This window comes from Coffea arabica, chromosome 8c (assembly GCF_036785885.1).
Source record: "Coffea arabica cultivar ET-39 chromosome 8c, Coffea Arabica ET-39 HiFi, whole genome shotgun sequence".
Classification (NCBI taxonomy): domain Eukaryota; kingdom Viridiplantae; phylum Streptophyta; class Magnoliopsida; order Gentianales; family Rubiaceae; genus Coffea; species Coffea arabica.
In genome coordinates, this window is record NC_092325.1 from 36,254,469 (window position 1) to 36,269,629 (window position 15,161).

Here is a 15,161-nt window from a genome sequence, read left to right on the forward strand (position 1 = left end):
TGTATATCTATAAAAAGTAGCGCATGTATACGCATAAATTTCGAATGGTTATTTAGCCCTTTGATCAATTTGTGCATCTCCCTATAGTAGATGTGTAATTTTACTTGTATGAGTAGTTCTTGCTTATCTGTGAGTACTTTACACATGGTGATTTATGAGGTACAATCAGTTTACAAAAATATACATCACGTTAGATGTTAGTTACTTGACTATGTATACATGTAAAATGGACCAAAATTGTCCTGATAATCACAAAATATTAGCTAACTTGTGGGAGCTAGATAATTATATGCTCAATTTTGAAGTTTTACATTGCAGGGTGCTCTAAGGAGAGGAAAGCCTGGTAGAGGCATAGCTAACACGGGATTTGGAGAAGGGGCAGGGACGGTTACTGCTGTTAAAGGTAGTATAATTATTCGCTGTTGTTCTAGTATTACAACGTGTACAAATGATGTTACACCGTGTGCAAAATGCACACAAACTTCCGGAGTGCAACCATTCCGGCCCCAGGTCCATAATTAGTTATGCATCTCTATATCGCCAAAATCTCTGATAATTAGTTATAACATTCTTTTTATTACACTTTTACACCCTCAGCTTCTAAATTAATATCATATGCCTATTTATTTCTATTTTTATCTTCTAAAATTCACTAATCATTTTGGGCTTTGGGTAAAAGTGGAACAAAAATAAAGTCTCTCTCCTACAATGCATTTTTTACTACCATTTTCAAATAGAGGGGCTGACAAGATACCAAAGTTGTCATTCCAGGGGTGCTAAGTGTGATTTCAAAAACATGGGGGGTGCTAGATGTGATTAGAAGAAACCTCAAGGGAGGTTTCTGATATTAACCCTATAATCATTTGCATGCATATAAGAAGAGAAATAAATACATATTTTATACATATTTTATAATATTAATATGATGTTATAATCCATATTTTATGATATTAATTTGCCTGTTTTATGTATGGCCTGCGGCGCTGATAGAAATAAATACTGCCTTTTTCTTACTGACAAGAAAACAAAAATGTTATCATTCAAAAGAAGAGAAAACGAAAAGAAAAAGAGGCAGGAGAAGAAACCAAATTAAGAAGTTTGAAATTTATGGCACCCAGTAAGCAAGAAAACAACCAACTGCTCCTAGAGGAGCTGATGACCAAGAGAGTCATAAGGCATTACGTGGGTGTAGATTAAGGGATCGAATCCCTTGGTTTGCACTCTAGAATCTAGAATTTCTTGGAAAGTTGGACCCGTGGTGGTTTGGTTTAGTCCCCCGGAGTTTTCTCTTAGGCTTGGACTCCTTTGGATCATACACCTCCTCCAATTATAAAGTAGGAGTCAATGTTTTAAAACCCGGACCGTCAATTGAACCGGTGAAGTGAAAGGGTCGAGGTTCAACCGGTCGGATCGGTTCAACTTCGGTTCAATGAATTTTTAAAAAAATAATTTATATAAATATATATATGCACAAAATAAGACATGCAATAGACTAATTTAAAACTTTATATGATGAAAAGATTACTCGTTTTGAATAACTTGGATTTTCAAAAATAAATTTTTTAAATTATAAGTTAAAACAAATAAATTTCATTTCAATTTCAATTATATCTACCAAAATAATCTTAAATCTAACCCAAAAATATCACAATATTTTGAAATTATACAAAATTCACGTCTATGAGAATTTGACATTGTGATCTTAAATTTTAATTTACGTCTTTGGGATTTAAAGATTGCAATTTAAAAAGGAAAGTTTGGAGTCCGAAGGAAGTCAAGAGAATCGAAAATAGAAATGCAAACTTGATAAGAAACAAAAACTGAGATAAAAGTGAGTGGTTGTAGCATTAAATAATTTGCGTTAAAGAAAAATAATTCTTTTTTAACTTTTTTCAATTTAATGGACAAAAACAAAATTAAAAAGATGGAAGAAAACATCAATAAATTAAAACTAAAGAGGTTTGATTAAAAAGGGAGTGACAAAAAAAAGAGGAGAGAGAGTGTGTGTGTGTGTGTTGAAGATTAAAAAGAAAGAGTCATGAGAGAATGAGATTTTGTAAGAAAAATGGAAAAAAGAAATATGGATGTTTGTTTTATATATATAAGTTATCAAAAAAAAACCAAATAAGATATGATAGTGCAATTGTTACTATATTAGTCTTCTGTTACAAAGGTCTTGAGTTTGAATCTTGATAGAAGCATTTTGCAAAACTTAAAAATGAAAAAATAAAAAAAAAAAGAGGGGAAACTTGAAAACCGGTTCAATTCGGTTCGATCCGGTTCAGCGGTTTTCACGGTTTTGATCGAGTTTGACCGGTTTTCTGACAAAATCAACACTATCATAGAATCAGACCGGTGCCATGGCTGGTTCACGGTTCGACGCGGTCGAACCGGCCGGTCTGGTCCGATTTTCAAAACACTGGTAGGAGTAGGTATAGATCTAGACCTGTGGTGGTTTGGTTTGATTTAGTTTGGTTCAGTTCCCCGGAAGTTCCCCTTTTGGGCCTTGGTCCCTTTGGATCACACCCCTCCCCCTCCCATAGAGCAGGAATATATTAGATTAGAATCTACCGTATTCGGGAAAAAAAATAAGCAAGAAAACGTCTACTTGTATGCATATGCTTGCAACCACGACTATCCTTTTATTAGATCATGCTTGTGTTATTTTTATCTTTTTAGTCTTTTGCAGTAGCATATGATTAAATTTTGACCATTAGAAATGATATGTTGTTTACGCATTCCCAGCCTAGACGGCTCTACATGAGGCACCTTGCAAATTGTTGACTTTGATCATGTTTTTAACACAGTCCTTTTGTCGATCAATGGAATGGAAATTGTTGCATTCCTCTTTGCTTAGAGGATGATCTAGCAGTTTTTGCTTAGACACGTACATGCATCACCAATAGTTTTGAAATCATTAGCCTTTGAACGAGCAGGTATGGATTTTGTCATTCTTCGCAGCTATTGATATATTCAAAAATGAATACATGGGTAGAAAAAAGATGGAAGATAGAGATTCGTCTCACATGCTTGCCAGAAATTTCTAATGTGTAAAACTTAAGCAAGACCATAAAAAAAAAATGAAGAAAGATATATGGTGGAGACTGAAGAGTCCTTTTATTCTTCTCTCGTGGTCTTTACGCTTTACTCTTGCACTGACTATTTACTTCTTCATAATTTAACCTGGAAGATTGTGGAAAGCATTTGTTGGAAATCTCAAATCTTGATATTAGTAAGATTTGAATAAAGAGAAAAAACATATGGAACTTTCGAATTCCTGGACTTCAAGAATTGATGTGTATTAGTGTATGACCCTTTTAATTGTGAAACTAGAAACTAATAAGAATACCTTGGTAACTCATGCATAGACTACTTTTCAATTGGAAAATAGGAATGTTATGGACATTGTAATTTTAAATTTACTGAGTACTTCTAGTCACAGTTTTCTCAAGTTTATCGTTACTCTGTCTTCTTATCACTATATTTTAGATATCTGTAATCCCTAATTTTTAAACAGTCATACGAATCTTTAAAATCCCAAACAATGCACAGTAACAATTGAAAAACTTTCTTATAAGATTGTAATTAATTGTAATGACTGTGAATTAGTCGGGCCCCGTAAGGATTGACCCGAACACCCCTGTGTCAAAAAAAAAAAAAAGAGTAACGTCTGTGAATACGACTAGAATCATTTTTTCATTTATTGGTCTCCATTCTGATTTTCTCCACCTATGTTTCTGGCAATGCTTTGATCAGACATGCTATTCCAACTTGATAGATTACGCGCCAGTGAGGTCTGCCAGCGGTCTTCGAAGGTAGTGGAAATTTGTGCTGTTGGTTACCTATGTCAACTTACTGTTAATAAGACGCTTCACCAGTAACTGATAGATTATGAGTTCAAGTCATCAAGAGAATAAGTGAAAAACTACTGTTGATCCTTTTAAAAAGAAAAATGTCAACCTATTGGACTGCAGGTTTCTCCACAAATTGCACCAGTCTTCCATCCTCATTCTATCTTTATACTCAAAATATTACTGATAACATCAGCACCTACTCAATACCCCAATTTATATCTATATATTAACAGTGTATATAAAATTAATTCTTTTCAAATATCAATTTTAATAGGTCAAAAGTGTAATATTTTCGAATTAAGCACTTTTTAACCTGACACTCTTGTAGTTTAAAAAACTACATATAAGACCCTACACTATACATAAACTGTGAGTGTAAACTTTTTTTTCCCTCTTTACACAAACAAATTTACATGAATGTCATGTCATCATTGTTTAAATTTTAAATTCACCTTTTGTTCATATGTCATATATCTATCTGTTACTATAAAAAATCTTTATATTAACGGTGTATAAAATATTAATCCATAAATTAGAAGTATCAAAGTGACGAATATCATTCTTCATAACAAAACTACATAAAATATGAAGATTACTTCTATTCAAAAACTGAAATGACCATAGTGGATAAGACACATAAATATAGAGTGAATTACTCTTTAGTGCCTTGTTGTTTAATATCTTTAATGTAATGCATAGACCCTAATGTGGTTAACAAATAAGTTTTGTCTTTATATTAGAGTACCATAGGCTATCAAGTCCTTGAGTGCAATATGGAAATGCTTACCACCTTCACATAGAATGCCTATACAAGTTGGTTTAGTTGACAACAACGAACTACTTTCTTACAAGAGATTATATGTTCGAATTTCACTATCGACGCAAGGGCAACGTTAATAGGCAATCTGTAAGAATCTCTGTAAACAACTTGAGATTCCGGAGGCATGTGTAGGAATAACAATAAAGAGAACACTATGAAATAGCTGCAAAACTAACTAGAAAAAGGCTTAAAATTGTGATTACAAATCACTTTCCTTAAGATTTTATTCGTCCATTATAATATGCAAAAGACCAAGGACGAATATCCTTAGGATAAAATGAAGTTTCGTTGCAAAAACTCTGCACTAAGTTGTTACAACTGCCAAAGAACAAGGAAGAGAAGAGCAGAAAATTTTCGAGATTTATAGACCTTAATTCTGTAGCAAAAAGACCTCAAACTGATCCATGTATAGAATTTCATATCCCTTAGACGGTTATTGAATGTTAGAAATTTGTTTGGAGATGTATCCCTTCAAATGGCGATTGAATCATTTGAAACTCAAAAGATTGCAAGCACAATTGCACAAAGCTGCTAGGTGTGACCTTTGAAATTTTCAATTATTGAAAATTTCTTCAATAGCATGTCCTGTCCTGTAGCAATGACCGAAGCCGAATCCATCCAAACTTTATGAAAAAAAAAATGCATGACAGCAAGGTTAGTCAGATCTCTCTCCCTCTCTCCCACTCATGTAAAGAAATCAGAATCCACTGCGTTTTACTGAGACATAAACAAATACTAAATGTTTACCATTGCTGCTGACACTAAGCTTTAAAATTTGTTTGGTATTGGTGGCAAAATTTTGTTCCTGTACTCATTCAATTAAGTATTCAAGAAGGTTCCCCGATTATTGGTATTGTTTTTTGGGAAAGCTTGTAAAAAGAAACTGGGAGGAGTAAAAAAAATTCATAAGAAGGGTCTAAATTTTACAAAATTTATAAATGAAGTATAAGTACTATTTATAAATTATACAAATATTTTTATTGTGGATAAAATTATAAATTTATCCTAATGTGCACAGACTAGCACTTGTTTACGAACATAATTCTTTTATAGACTCTCAATATCCATTAAAATCACAAGTAATGCTTTCTCTAATCATCTGAAATGATTAGGCCTACAAATTATTGGATCGCACTCACAGCTTAACTGGAATAGCCTCCAGAGGCAAAGCCTTTGGAACTGACAACCCAAATTTTTCATCCATGTCCAAATCTTCTGGTTTCATTCCCTCTTCAAGTTTCCAGTCAATGTTGTGAATGAAAGCAGCTAGCATCAGGTGTACCATCCGATAAGCCAGAGGCAATCCTGGACATATTCTCCTCCCTGCACCAAAGGGAATGAGCTCGAAATGCTGGCCTCTTGCATCAATGTCCCTGTCTAAAAATCGCTCTGGCTCAAAAATCTCAGGATCTGACCATGTTGTCGGATCTCTACCCGAAGCCCACGCATTGATAAGTACTTGTGTGTTCTTTGGCACTATGTAACCATTGATTTCTACATCCTCGTTTGCTTTGTGAGGAACAAGTAATGGTGCTGCAGGGTGTAGCCGAAAGGTTTCTTTGATTACTGCTTGCAAGTAAGGGAGCCTCGAGATATCTGATTCTTGGACTACTTCCTCCTGTCCAATGATTTCCTTGAGCTCCGCTCTAGCTTTAGCAAACTTATCAGGGCTGCGTAGTAACTCTGCCATTGCCCATTCCACAGTGGTTGAAGTAGTGTCTGCTCCTGCCACAAATAGATCCTAATACAAACCATAGTTAGAATGATGTCAAGCCAACAGATTTCCAGAACTTTTACCCATATGGTGTGAGATTTAGTTAAATTCATCGTGCAAAGTGCAAGATATCTGGCCTGGACTTTACCAATCTAAGTATCTTTCAAGCCATGTATTAGCAGTCATTCTACAGCTAAATTGGAAATTCTTTTATGACTATCAACGCATGCATGTGAGCTTGCCATTTGTTTTCTTAGGACCTTCAGCGGAGAAAAAACTTCCATTCCACTGAAAAGCTAATGCACAGAATCAGCCCTAGGGCCAAGGTTAATGAAATCACAAGAAATCTCAAGTACATATAGACAAAAGTTTTGGACTTTAACACTTACCAAAAGCAAATGTTTGAGATCATTGCGGCCGAACTCAAACTCATTCTTTATGCTATGATCCAAGAGTGCTTCCAACAGATCATTCTTCTTAGTCTCTGATGCACCTCTGACTTGTAGCCGTTCATTAATGATATCATCAAAATTATCAAACAACTTTTGGACATAGAACTTGGCGTCCCTCATGATGCCCTGGGGATCAATCACCCGTAGAACTGGAAAGTAATCTGAGAGATTAAAAGCGCCAACATTTTTCATCACCCCCCACACAATCTCTTGGAGTTCTTGAGACGAATCAGAATCATAGTCGGCAAAATCTTTAGAAAATAGAGTCCTGGATATTAAGTTCAGAGAGGTTGTGAAGGCTGCACCACCAACATTCACAGCTTTCCTGCTAACGCTGGACCTATGCAAATAATCGCGTAATTCTTGAAGCTTTTCTTGACGAAGGCCTTGGCTGGTATCGAGTCTATGTGTTGCAAAGATATTCTCTTTGCACATCTTGCGAAGGTTCCGCCATTGGCTGGAAACAGGCAGCCAGACCATAGACACCTTGTGGTGATCAAGTGTATGAGCTGCACCCGTGACTGATCGGCCCGAAAACATCTGGTCATATTTTTGTAGCACTTCTCTTGCAACAGTTGCAGATGATACGAGTACGGTTGCTTTGCTTCCTAGCTTAAGAGACATCAAAGGTCCGTAAGTTTTAGACAGTTTTGCATATGATTGATGAGGATTTTGGCCAACCTGATGGAGATTACCGATGATTGGAAACGAATAGGGCCCCGGAGGAAGTCTGGCGGCTGATTTCCGGGACCTTAAATTTGATGTCAGCAGATAGATGCATGCCCAGATGACAAAATAGAGTACAAGGTATGACACTATAGTATCCATTAGCATTTCTTTCTCTTTTTCCCCCTCTTCCTATTTGTTGGCGTAATTAAATCAAATTTCTTTAACACTACAATAATTTGCACTCTCTTGAGCTCTATGTTTTTGCTCTTTCAGGTCACACATTTATATAGATGTATACCATGAAAGCCACGTAAGAGATGATGTTAGAAATACTCATCCTATTTCTTTAACACTGCACTCACAGCTTTTAAAGAACTGAACTGTTCGGAAACAGGTTTATATTTTGATTGTTCGAGCTTAGAAAAAGTTTTGACCATACAATAAACAAATCAAGTACAAACGCAAGATTAAACTCATTTAATAATCAAATCGAACAAACTTCTATTGGCAAATTGCATGAATAGGTTCGTAAAATGTGGAATACAAAAATAAATACCATGTAGCTCAAAAAACATATAAATACCTTATATATTATTAAATATATGTACATATATCTTGTACTTTCCCTCAAACAATAATTATACGGGAAATTAATATTATTTATCTTCTAAAGAAAACTAATATAATTAATTTTCTTCTAAATTGTGTATTATTTTTAAAATATATAATTAAATTATTTTTAAACTCAAATTTTAACTCGAGTTCGAGTTCAAATTTGGTTTATTTAGTTTAATGAGTCGAACTCGAATTCGAACTTGAATATATATATATATATATATATATATATATATATATATATATATATGTGTGTGTGTGTGTGTGTGTGTAAATTAACGAATCAAATTCAAGCTATATTTATAATTTCGTGAATATTTGATCGAGTTCAAATCTTATTTATATATTATATTAATAGAGTCTTAACATCAAATATTCGACTCAATTTAGCTCATCAAAAATTCCACCCGCACAGTCAATGAATGGACATTAGGTCGCCATCAGTTCCTAAATTAAAAAAAAAAGTGTAAATTTCTTTTACCGACGAAGAAGGCTGGAGACCTGACTAAATAATGTAATATACTAAATCCCAATACTTATCCTTCGCGGTTTGGATTTGAATGACAATACTTACCCATTGCGCAAGTCCTTGCAACAGAAGATTTTGTACGTCAGAGCTCGCGTCTTTGGCCCATTGCGCAAGTCCTTGCAACAGAAGATTTTGTACGTCAGAGCTCGCGTCTTTGGATTTGAATGACAATACTTACCCATTGCGCAAGTCCTTGCAACAGAAGATTTTGTACGTCAGAGCTCGCGTCTCTCAACTCTCAACTACACTGGAACGTCATGCCGAGCCGTGTCCGCTGGGAGTCTGGGACTGCGCATGGAAGCCTCGGGGCCGTTAATTTGGACTCAAGGTTAAGAGAGGTAGTCTTATCATTTTAACATAAATTTGTAGTAAACATAAAAAATGGATCGTGAACATCTTTTCTACTGTTCGAAAAAGGACAGAAAGGCCGTACGCGTTTGAAACAGCGATGAACTACTGGGAAAAATCATGGTTGCCAAGCAGATGCCATGCATTCGGACCACTTCTTGCTCAGCGGGTGTCGTGGGCTTCTTAATTTGGTTTCTTCTTAACCTTTTGTCTTTTCGTCCTTCTTTTCTTGTGAATGACACTTTTGTTTCTGACACGGCGGCCGGACATTACTAGGTTCTGTTCCATATCAACTTCCTTGCTAGTAAGACTAAGGTACTATTTATTTCTATCAGTGCAACAAAGTTTAGGGTATAAAAAAGCAGTTTGAACTCGTCGAACTTTTGAACGCGGGTTCAAGTTCGACTTGAACTCTTATATCATTTTATATTACTATCAAGTTCAAGTTTGAGTTCATCAGAACTAATTAGCTTAATTGAATTCAATCTACTTTAATTGAGCTCAATCAAGTTTAAGCAATATAATTTTTTATTTTGTACCTTTTAAAATATAAAATTTTAAAAAATATTTATATGCATAGGACTTAATTAAACTTAACAAGATTTTGAGCCTCACACACACACACACACACATATATATATATGCTCAAGATTGTGTAACTACTCAACTGCTCAAATTTGGTTAAAGTGAACTTGACCTTTGGTCGAACAAATTCGAAAAAAACTCAATTGAACTTGACGTGTTTATAATCTTTTAAGTACCACAGACAATGACACAGGCAGAGGTGCATAAATCCTTCGGAACGTTTAATCCCCTGCAACAGATACTTACTGATCTCAATATCTACTTCTTCATATATGACATATGAGCACGAAATCTACTCATCCTATTTCTCATATCTAGTACACAAGACAAGGGGAGTGTATGCTTAAGTTGAATTTTTTTCCCCTTTTTGCGAGTGGAATGTCTTGAATTCGAGATCTCTCACTTATATTACCTCCTCTACCACACCAACTCATCCCTCCCTCTGCTTAAGTTGAAGTTGATCGAGCAAAAAAAAAAAAAAAAGGTTCCAATTGATCTAAGTTAATATGGAGACAAAAACAGAAGAATGAAAGTCCATGACACGTGAAACAAATAAAAAAGGCAATTATTGATTATGAACCGCCTTTCTTTGGTGTCTGAACCAAAAGTAAGACAAAATGTCACCCCTTTATGAAAGGGGAAATTTGTCAAATTGGTCCCTAATATTTACACAAAAAACTTTTTTAGTCCCTAACATTTAAAATCAGCTAGAATAGTCTTTAACATATAAATTATGATCCATTTTGGTTCTAATGCTCGTATTTGCTCATTTCTCCGGCTAAAAATAGCATGCTTCTCTCACGTGAGCATATTTTCAAGGGCAAAACTGGAAAACACAAGCTTTTCTCCCCTTTTCAAGGACAACATTTTCGCATATTTTTCTTTCCCTATTCTAAAATTAGGGCTTTTCTCCCTTTTTGCTTCTAGTCATGGACTCTTTGCTAGAGAGCTACGCCTTTTCCGATGAAGAAAAAAAAATTAAGAACAAGAAAATTAACCACAACTCTCAAATCCAAGATTTGCTGGAATCCTCTCCTCACTGCCACCCCCAAAATCTTCATCATCTTCTTCTTCCTCATCCATCTCCTTTCCACTTTCCCCACCCCAATCCCACCCCCCAAAGCCCCCCGTTTCATCGTCTTCCTGAACCCTGAATCCACATAAATCTAATGAACTTCAAGAAGAGAGGGATGGACAGCAATTGCTAAAAAATCGGGAAAGTTCGAGACTTTTGGCATCGCTTCCAAAACCATCATCATCTTTGTTCGCTTCGCTTCCTCAACCCAAATCATCTTCCATGTCATCTCTTTTCTCTTCTCTTCCGCAGCCAAAGAAAACCCACAATCTTGATGCCCGGGCTTCACCTCCTACACAATCTGCTAGAAAGAGGGTGGGGGTGGTTCCTTGACGATCGGATCACACAGCTTTAACGGAAAGGTGACGGAATCAAGCTCACTGGGTTTAATGGTGGTGGTTCCTTAGGGGATCAACAGCAGCAGCCACACCGCTAGGGGGATCAAGCCTCAAATTGACGCGGGTGCTTTTCAGTTTGAGGAGAATATACTGAAGCAACAGCAGCAGAAGCTTCAATTCCACATTTACACTGAAAACAATAGTGTTTTTCAGTTTTGCCCTTGAAAATATGCTCACGTGAGTAGCCCGCCTCTCTCAGCAAATACGAGTATTAGGACCAAAATTGATCATAATTTATATGTTAAAAACTATTCTGGCTGATTTTAAATGTTAGGCACTAAAAAAGTTTTTTGTGTAAATGTTAGGGACCAATTTGGCAAATTTTCCTTATGAAAATGTCAAGATGCGGTGTGGAACACGATCTATCCATGCTAATATAGCCAAACATCTAATCAGGGGAGAATGAAGACCTTTTTTTTTGGCTTTTTGAAGGAGAAGAATGAAGACTCAAATACGTTGTTGAAATATCTTTTCCAATCTGTATGTCATGTCAATGGTTCGAGTTGTCTACTACTGCTCCTCGCCTCCTCCCTCATTAGTTGATATTTCAAGGGGACTTTACCTTGAATGAAAGAACACATGATTCACGAAGGTTTGATTACCAAATTGCCTCCCAATGGCATGTTTCGACTTTGTTTAGATAATGAAGATGTGATGGTAGGTTATATGTTCTATACAAATATTACCAGGAGATAAAGTTGTAACTAAAGTTGGCCATTGTGATTCAATTATAGAACGCATCATTTATTGGATTCGCAATAAAGGATCATCCTTCATAGATAAAACTCGTTTCACTAAAATATGATTCAAGATGCAAATTGTTGCATTGAGAGTAGGACGCTTCTTTTCAAGAAAGTCGGATGCTCTTTACAGCTCTTTAGAATTAGGACCGTTTAATAGCCAATAAGTTATTGCAGTACAATACACCCAATTTACGTCTTTGTTGACTGTTGCGTTTCCACATTTGATCAACAATGTAATAATCTTTCATACTTTGTACTGAAATTAACTGTTCAAATGCCGTTATATTGAATTTTAAACTTTTTTTGGTTAATGGAATGTAAAGGCTTATGCTTACCTTTTAGTTCAATAAATATCTGTTGTTCCGTTGGCTGTCATTGCAATTGTTATATTCTTAAGTTTCAATTCCGTTATCCTGAGGACTATATTAGCAATCAATTCTTTTTTTTTTTTAAAGGAAACAAAAAGCATTAAGAATGAAATTCTAACTGAATATTATGGTTGCAAACGAGTCAAGTCGAGTCGAACTTAAACCTAATCAAATTGAGTTCCGACTTAATTTTACCAAACTCGAACTCGATAAACTTTCAATGTAAAGCTCGATCTCAATAGCAAATTCGAGCTGATTCAAGCCCGAACTCAAGTTTAAAAATTTTTAAATACTTATTTTGTTTTTTTAATGAATAAAATAGTAATTTTTCTTAATAAATAATAAAATATTGTGAATATATATGTAATTTCAGTATTAAAATAAAAAATAATATATAATCGAGTCGGCTTGCGAATTAACGAACTAAATATCTTTGAATTCGAATTCAAACTCGACTCGATCAACTCGAGTTTGACTCGAGTTTGATGTTGATCGAATTCAAATTGAGTTTTGACTCGAGCTACTTACGATTAGCTCGCGAGTGCCACGACTCATACCACTAAGAACTATATTAGCAATCTGTTTTTTTTAAGGGAAAAAAAGCATTAAGAATGGAAAAAAGAAATATATTCTAACTGAGAACTATATTAACAATCTGTTCATTTTTTTTTCCGGCAAAAAGAAGCATTAAGAACGAAAAAAGAACAGATTGTTAATATAGTCCTCAACCAGAATTTCATTCTTAATGCTTTTTTTTTTCTTTTAAAAAAAATCCGTTACCATTAGGAACAAGTTTTTGGTTAACCTCGGAATTACTTTGCTGAGTAGCATAGCAATATATTATAACTACTTTACAAATGGGGCTATTTAACTTATCTTTCAATTTTGTTTACTTTGGGGTTGTTTGGGAGATGAGTTTTGTCAGCCAAGACTACTTATGTTCAGGGAAGTTTCATACGATACTTTTAAATAGCATTAGAAAAAAATCTATGAACAAAATTGGACATAGGCAACTTATTATGCGTCCCTAAACCATCAATATCTTGACCTCGTCGCGAAAGGCAATTGATAATTTTTTGGTCCTTCAAATTTTTTACTCATGCCACTTGACAACTTTAGTCCTCAGCCCATATTCCACAAGGGCCTAAACTCAAAAGGAATTAAATGCATTTCCACCTTCTTTAGTGTCCTCTTCTTTTCTTTTTGTTTCCTTTGGTGTTATACGTCTTGGCCATCAGTTTGAACAATTTAAATCACTTAAATAAAGTCTACAAAGTCCACACTTACTATAAAACAGTAAGTAGCTTTTTAGTTCTACTTTCTGTAGCAACAAAGTGCCACAAATCTTTTTCTCCTCAAAGAACCGTGTGCCTCTAATGAAAAGCTAAGAAAAGGTTTTATGAAAACCACCCGGAAAATTTGAAAATCTCATGAGTTGCACCTAAAGACCAAAATCGTCCATAGATATGAATTGCAAAATATCTTCAAAGTTTGCCATGTGATTGTTAGTAAACAGTAATAACTACAACAATAGAAAACAGATTTGACGTGAAAATTCACTTCCTTAAGGAAATTTGCCCCCACTATTCTACTATCGGGTTTGCAGCAACTCCCTTTAGGAATAACAAAATCAACCAGAATTTTCACACAGTAGTATGCAGAAATTCTCCCAAAAAATTGTTTAGAGAATATTGTTTTGAACAAAATAGAAGAATAGTAAAACAGAAGTAAAAGTGAGTTTTCTGTTATCTGGACACTCTTATTTATAACGTTCAGATACTCCAAAAGAAATGCCATGTCTTTTGGAAACGTATTTCTTCATGAATAGATACCTTTTAAAAATGAATGGACACTTAACGGTTATATACGTTGTATCATCAAATACAACCCCTAAAAGGAAACCGTTTAGACTTCAGAAGAGATTAATTCGTGGGGAACACAAACATTTTCAACAAGCAATAAGCTATTTTAAAGATGAAATAATGGATGAGTATACAGTATGGTTTGGCTGTCTCCAGTCTCCACCATTTTTGGGGTAAAAGGCTGACGCGATGTAGAGTGACGTGAATGATCCGCAAAATGTGCAGAGCAACGTGGCTTTTCTGGTTCTGTAATGTAAACTGAAGGAAAGTTAATTATAGTAAACCTCATGAAGTTAATTACAGTAAACCTCATGAAGTTTTGGTTGTCACTAAACTCTTAAATTGATATATTAGAGCTCATTCCGTCAAATGTTAATAATGCTAACTGAATGATCTCTACGTGCATTTGACATATGTTAAAAGACAAGGGCAATTTTGTCCAATCATAAGGCAACAAATTTATGGGCCAATAATCTATTCAAATTGTACATTTTTTGCCACTAGAAGATTTTTTTTTTTTTGGTTTCAAATTGCTATCCGACTTAGCAAAGTGATATACTAGTTGTAATTCCATTGATTTTTCTCTTAAGATCTTTGTTTTTCACCTGATTCTAGATTTGGATCTTAGGTCAATTTTTTACCTTTTTTTCCACCTAGAGTTTTAGAATTTTCAATAGTATAAAAAATAAAATTTAGAATCTATAAGAGTTGTTTTAATAGATTCTGATTTATAAGTTTTGATAAAATATCCACATTATGTGATGAAGTTTTTGTGAATTAATTTCATATGTACCCTAAAACTAAATGAAAATAGTAGCTATAATAATAAATTTTGAATGAAAAACTGTTAATATACTATTCTGGTTAGTTGAGTAGCTAACTTGGAACAAAATATTTGGGTAGTATAGTTCAAAGTGTAGTGTCTTGTATAGTTCAGTGGCTATTTCTATCTGGACGAATTTACCCATGGTTTTGACACATGCCATACACATGCAATTCATTCTATTAGGGTTAACATCAAATTTGGATGCAAGGACACTAATACAGTGACTATTTTGAATAAAAAAAAGATAATTGAGTGACTAAAAGCATACGAGCAAAGATAACTTAGTAACCATTGAAGCATTTT

At 34.7% G+C, this 15,161-nt stretch overlaps 1 protein-coding gene and 1 long non-coding RNA gene across 2 annotated transcripts; one reads left to right on the forward strand and one right to left on the reverse strand.

Moving 5' to 3' along the window:
- Positions 1 to 5,587: 5,587 nt before the first annotated feature.
- Positions 5,588 to 7,934, reverse strand: LOC113706687 (cytochrome P450 76T24-like). Its single transcript, XM_027228627.2, has 2 exons — positions 6,778 to 7,934; positions 5,588 to 6,415 (listed from the first exon to the last, which is right to left on the reverse strand). The coding sequence occupies exons 1-2, from the start codon at positions 7,672 to 7,674 to the stop codon at positions 5,810 to 5,812; spliced, it is 1,503 nt and encodes a 500-aa protein (XP_027084428.1). The 5' UTR covers positions 7,675 to 7,934; the 3' UTR covers positions 5,588 to 5,809.
- Positions 7,935 to 8,400: 466 nt separating this feature from the next.
- On the forward strand, positions 8,401 to 9,270 carry LOC140013665 (uncharacterized). Its single transcript, XR_011820484.1, has 2 exons — positions 8,401 to 8,991; positions 9,076 to 9,270. It is a non-coding gene; the product is annotated as an uncharacterized lncRNA (long non-coding RNA).
- Positions 9,271 to 15,161: the final 5,891 nt, after the last annotated feature.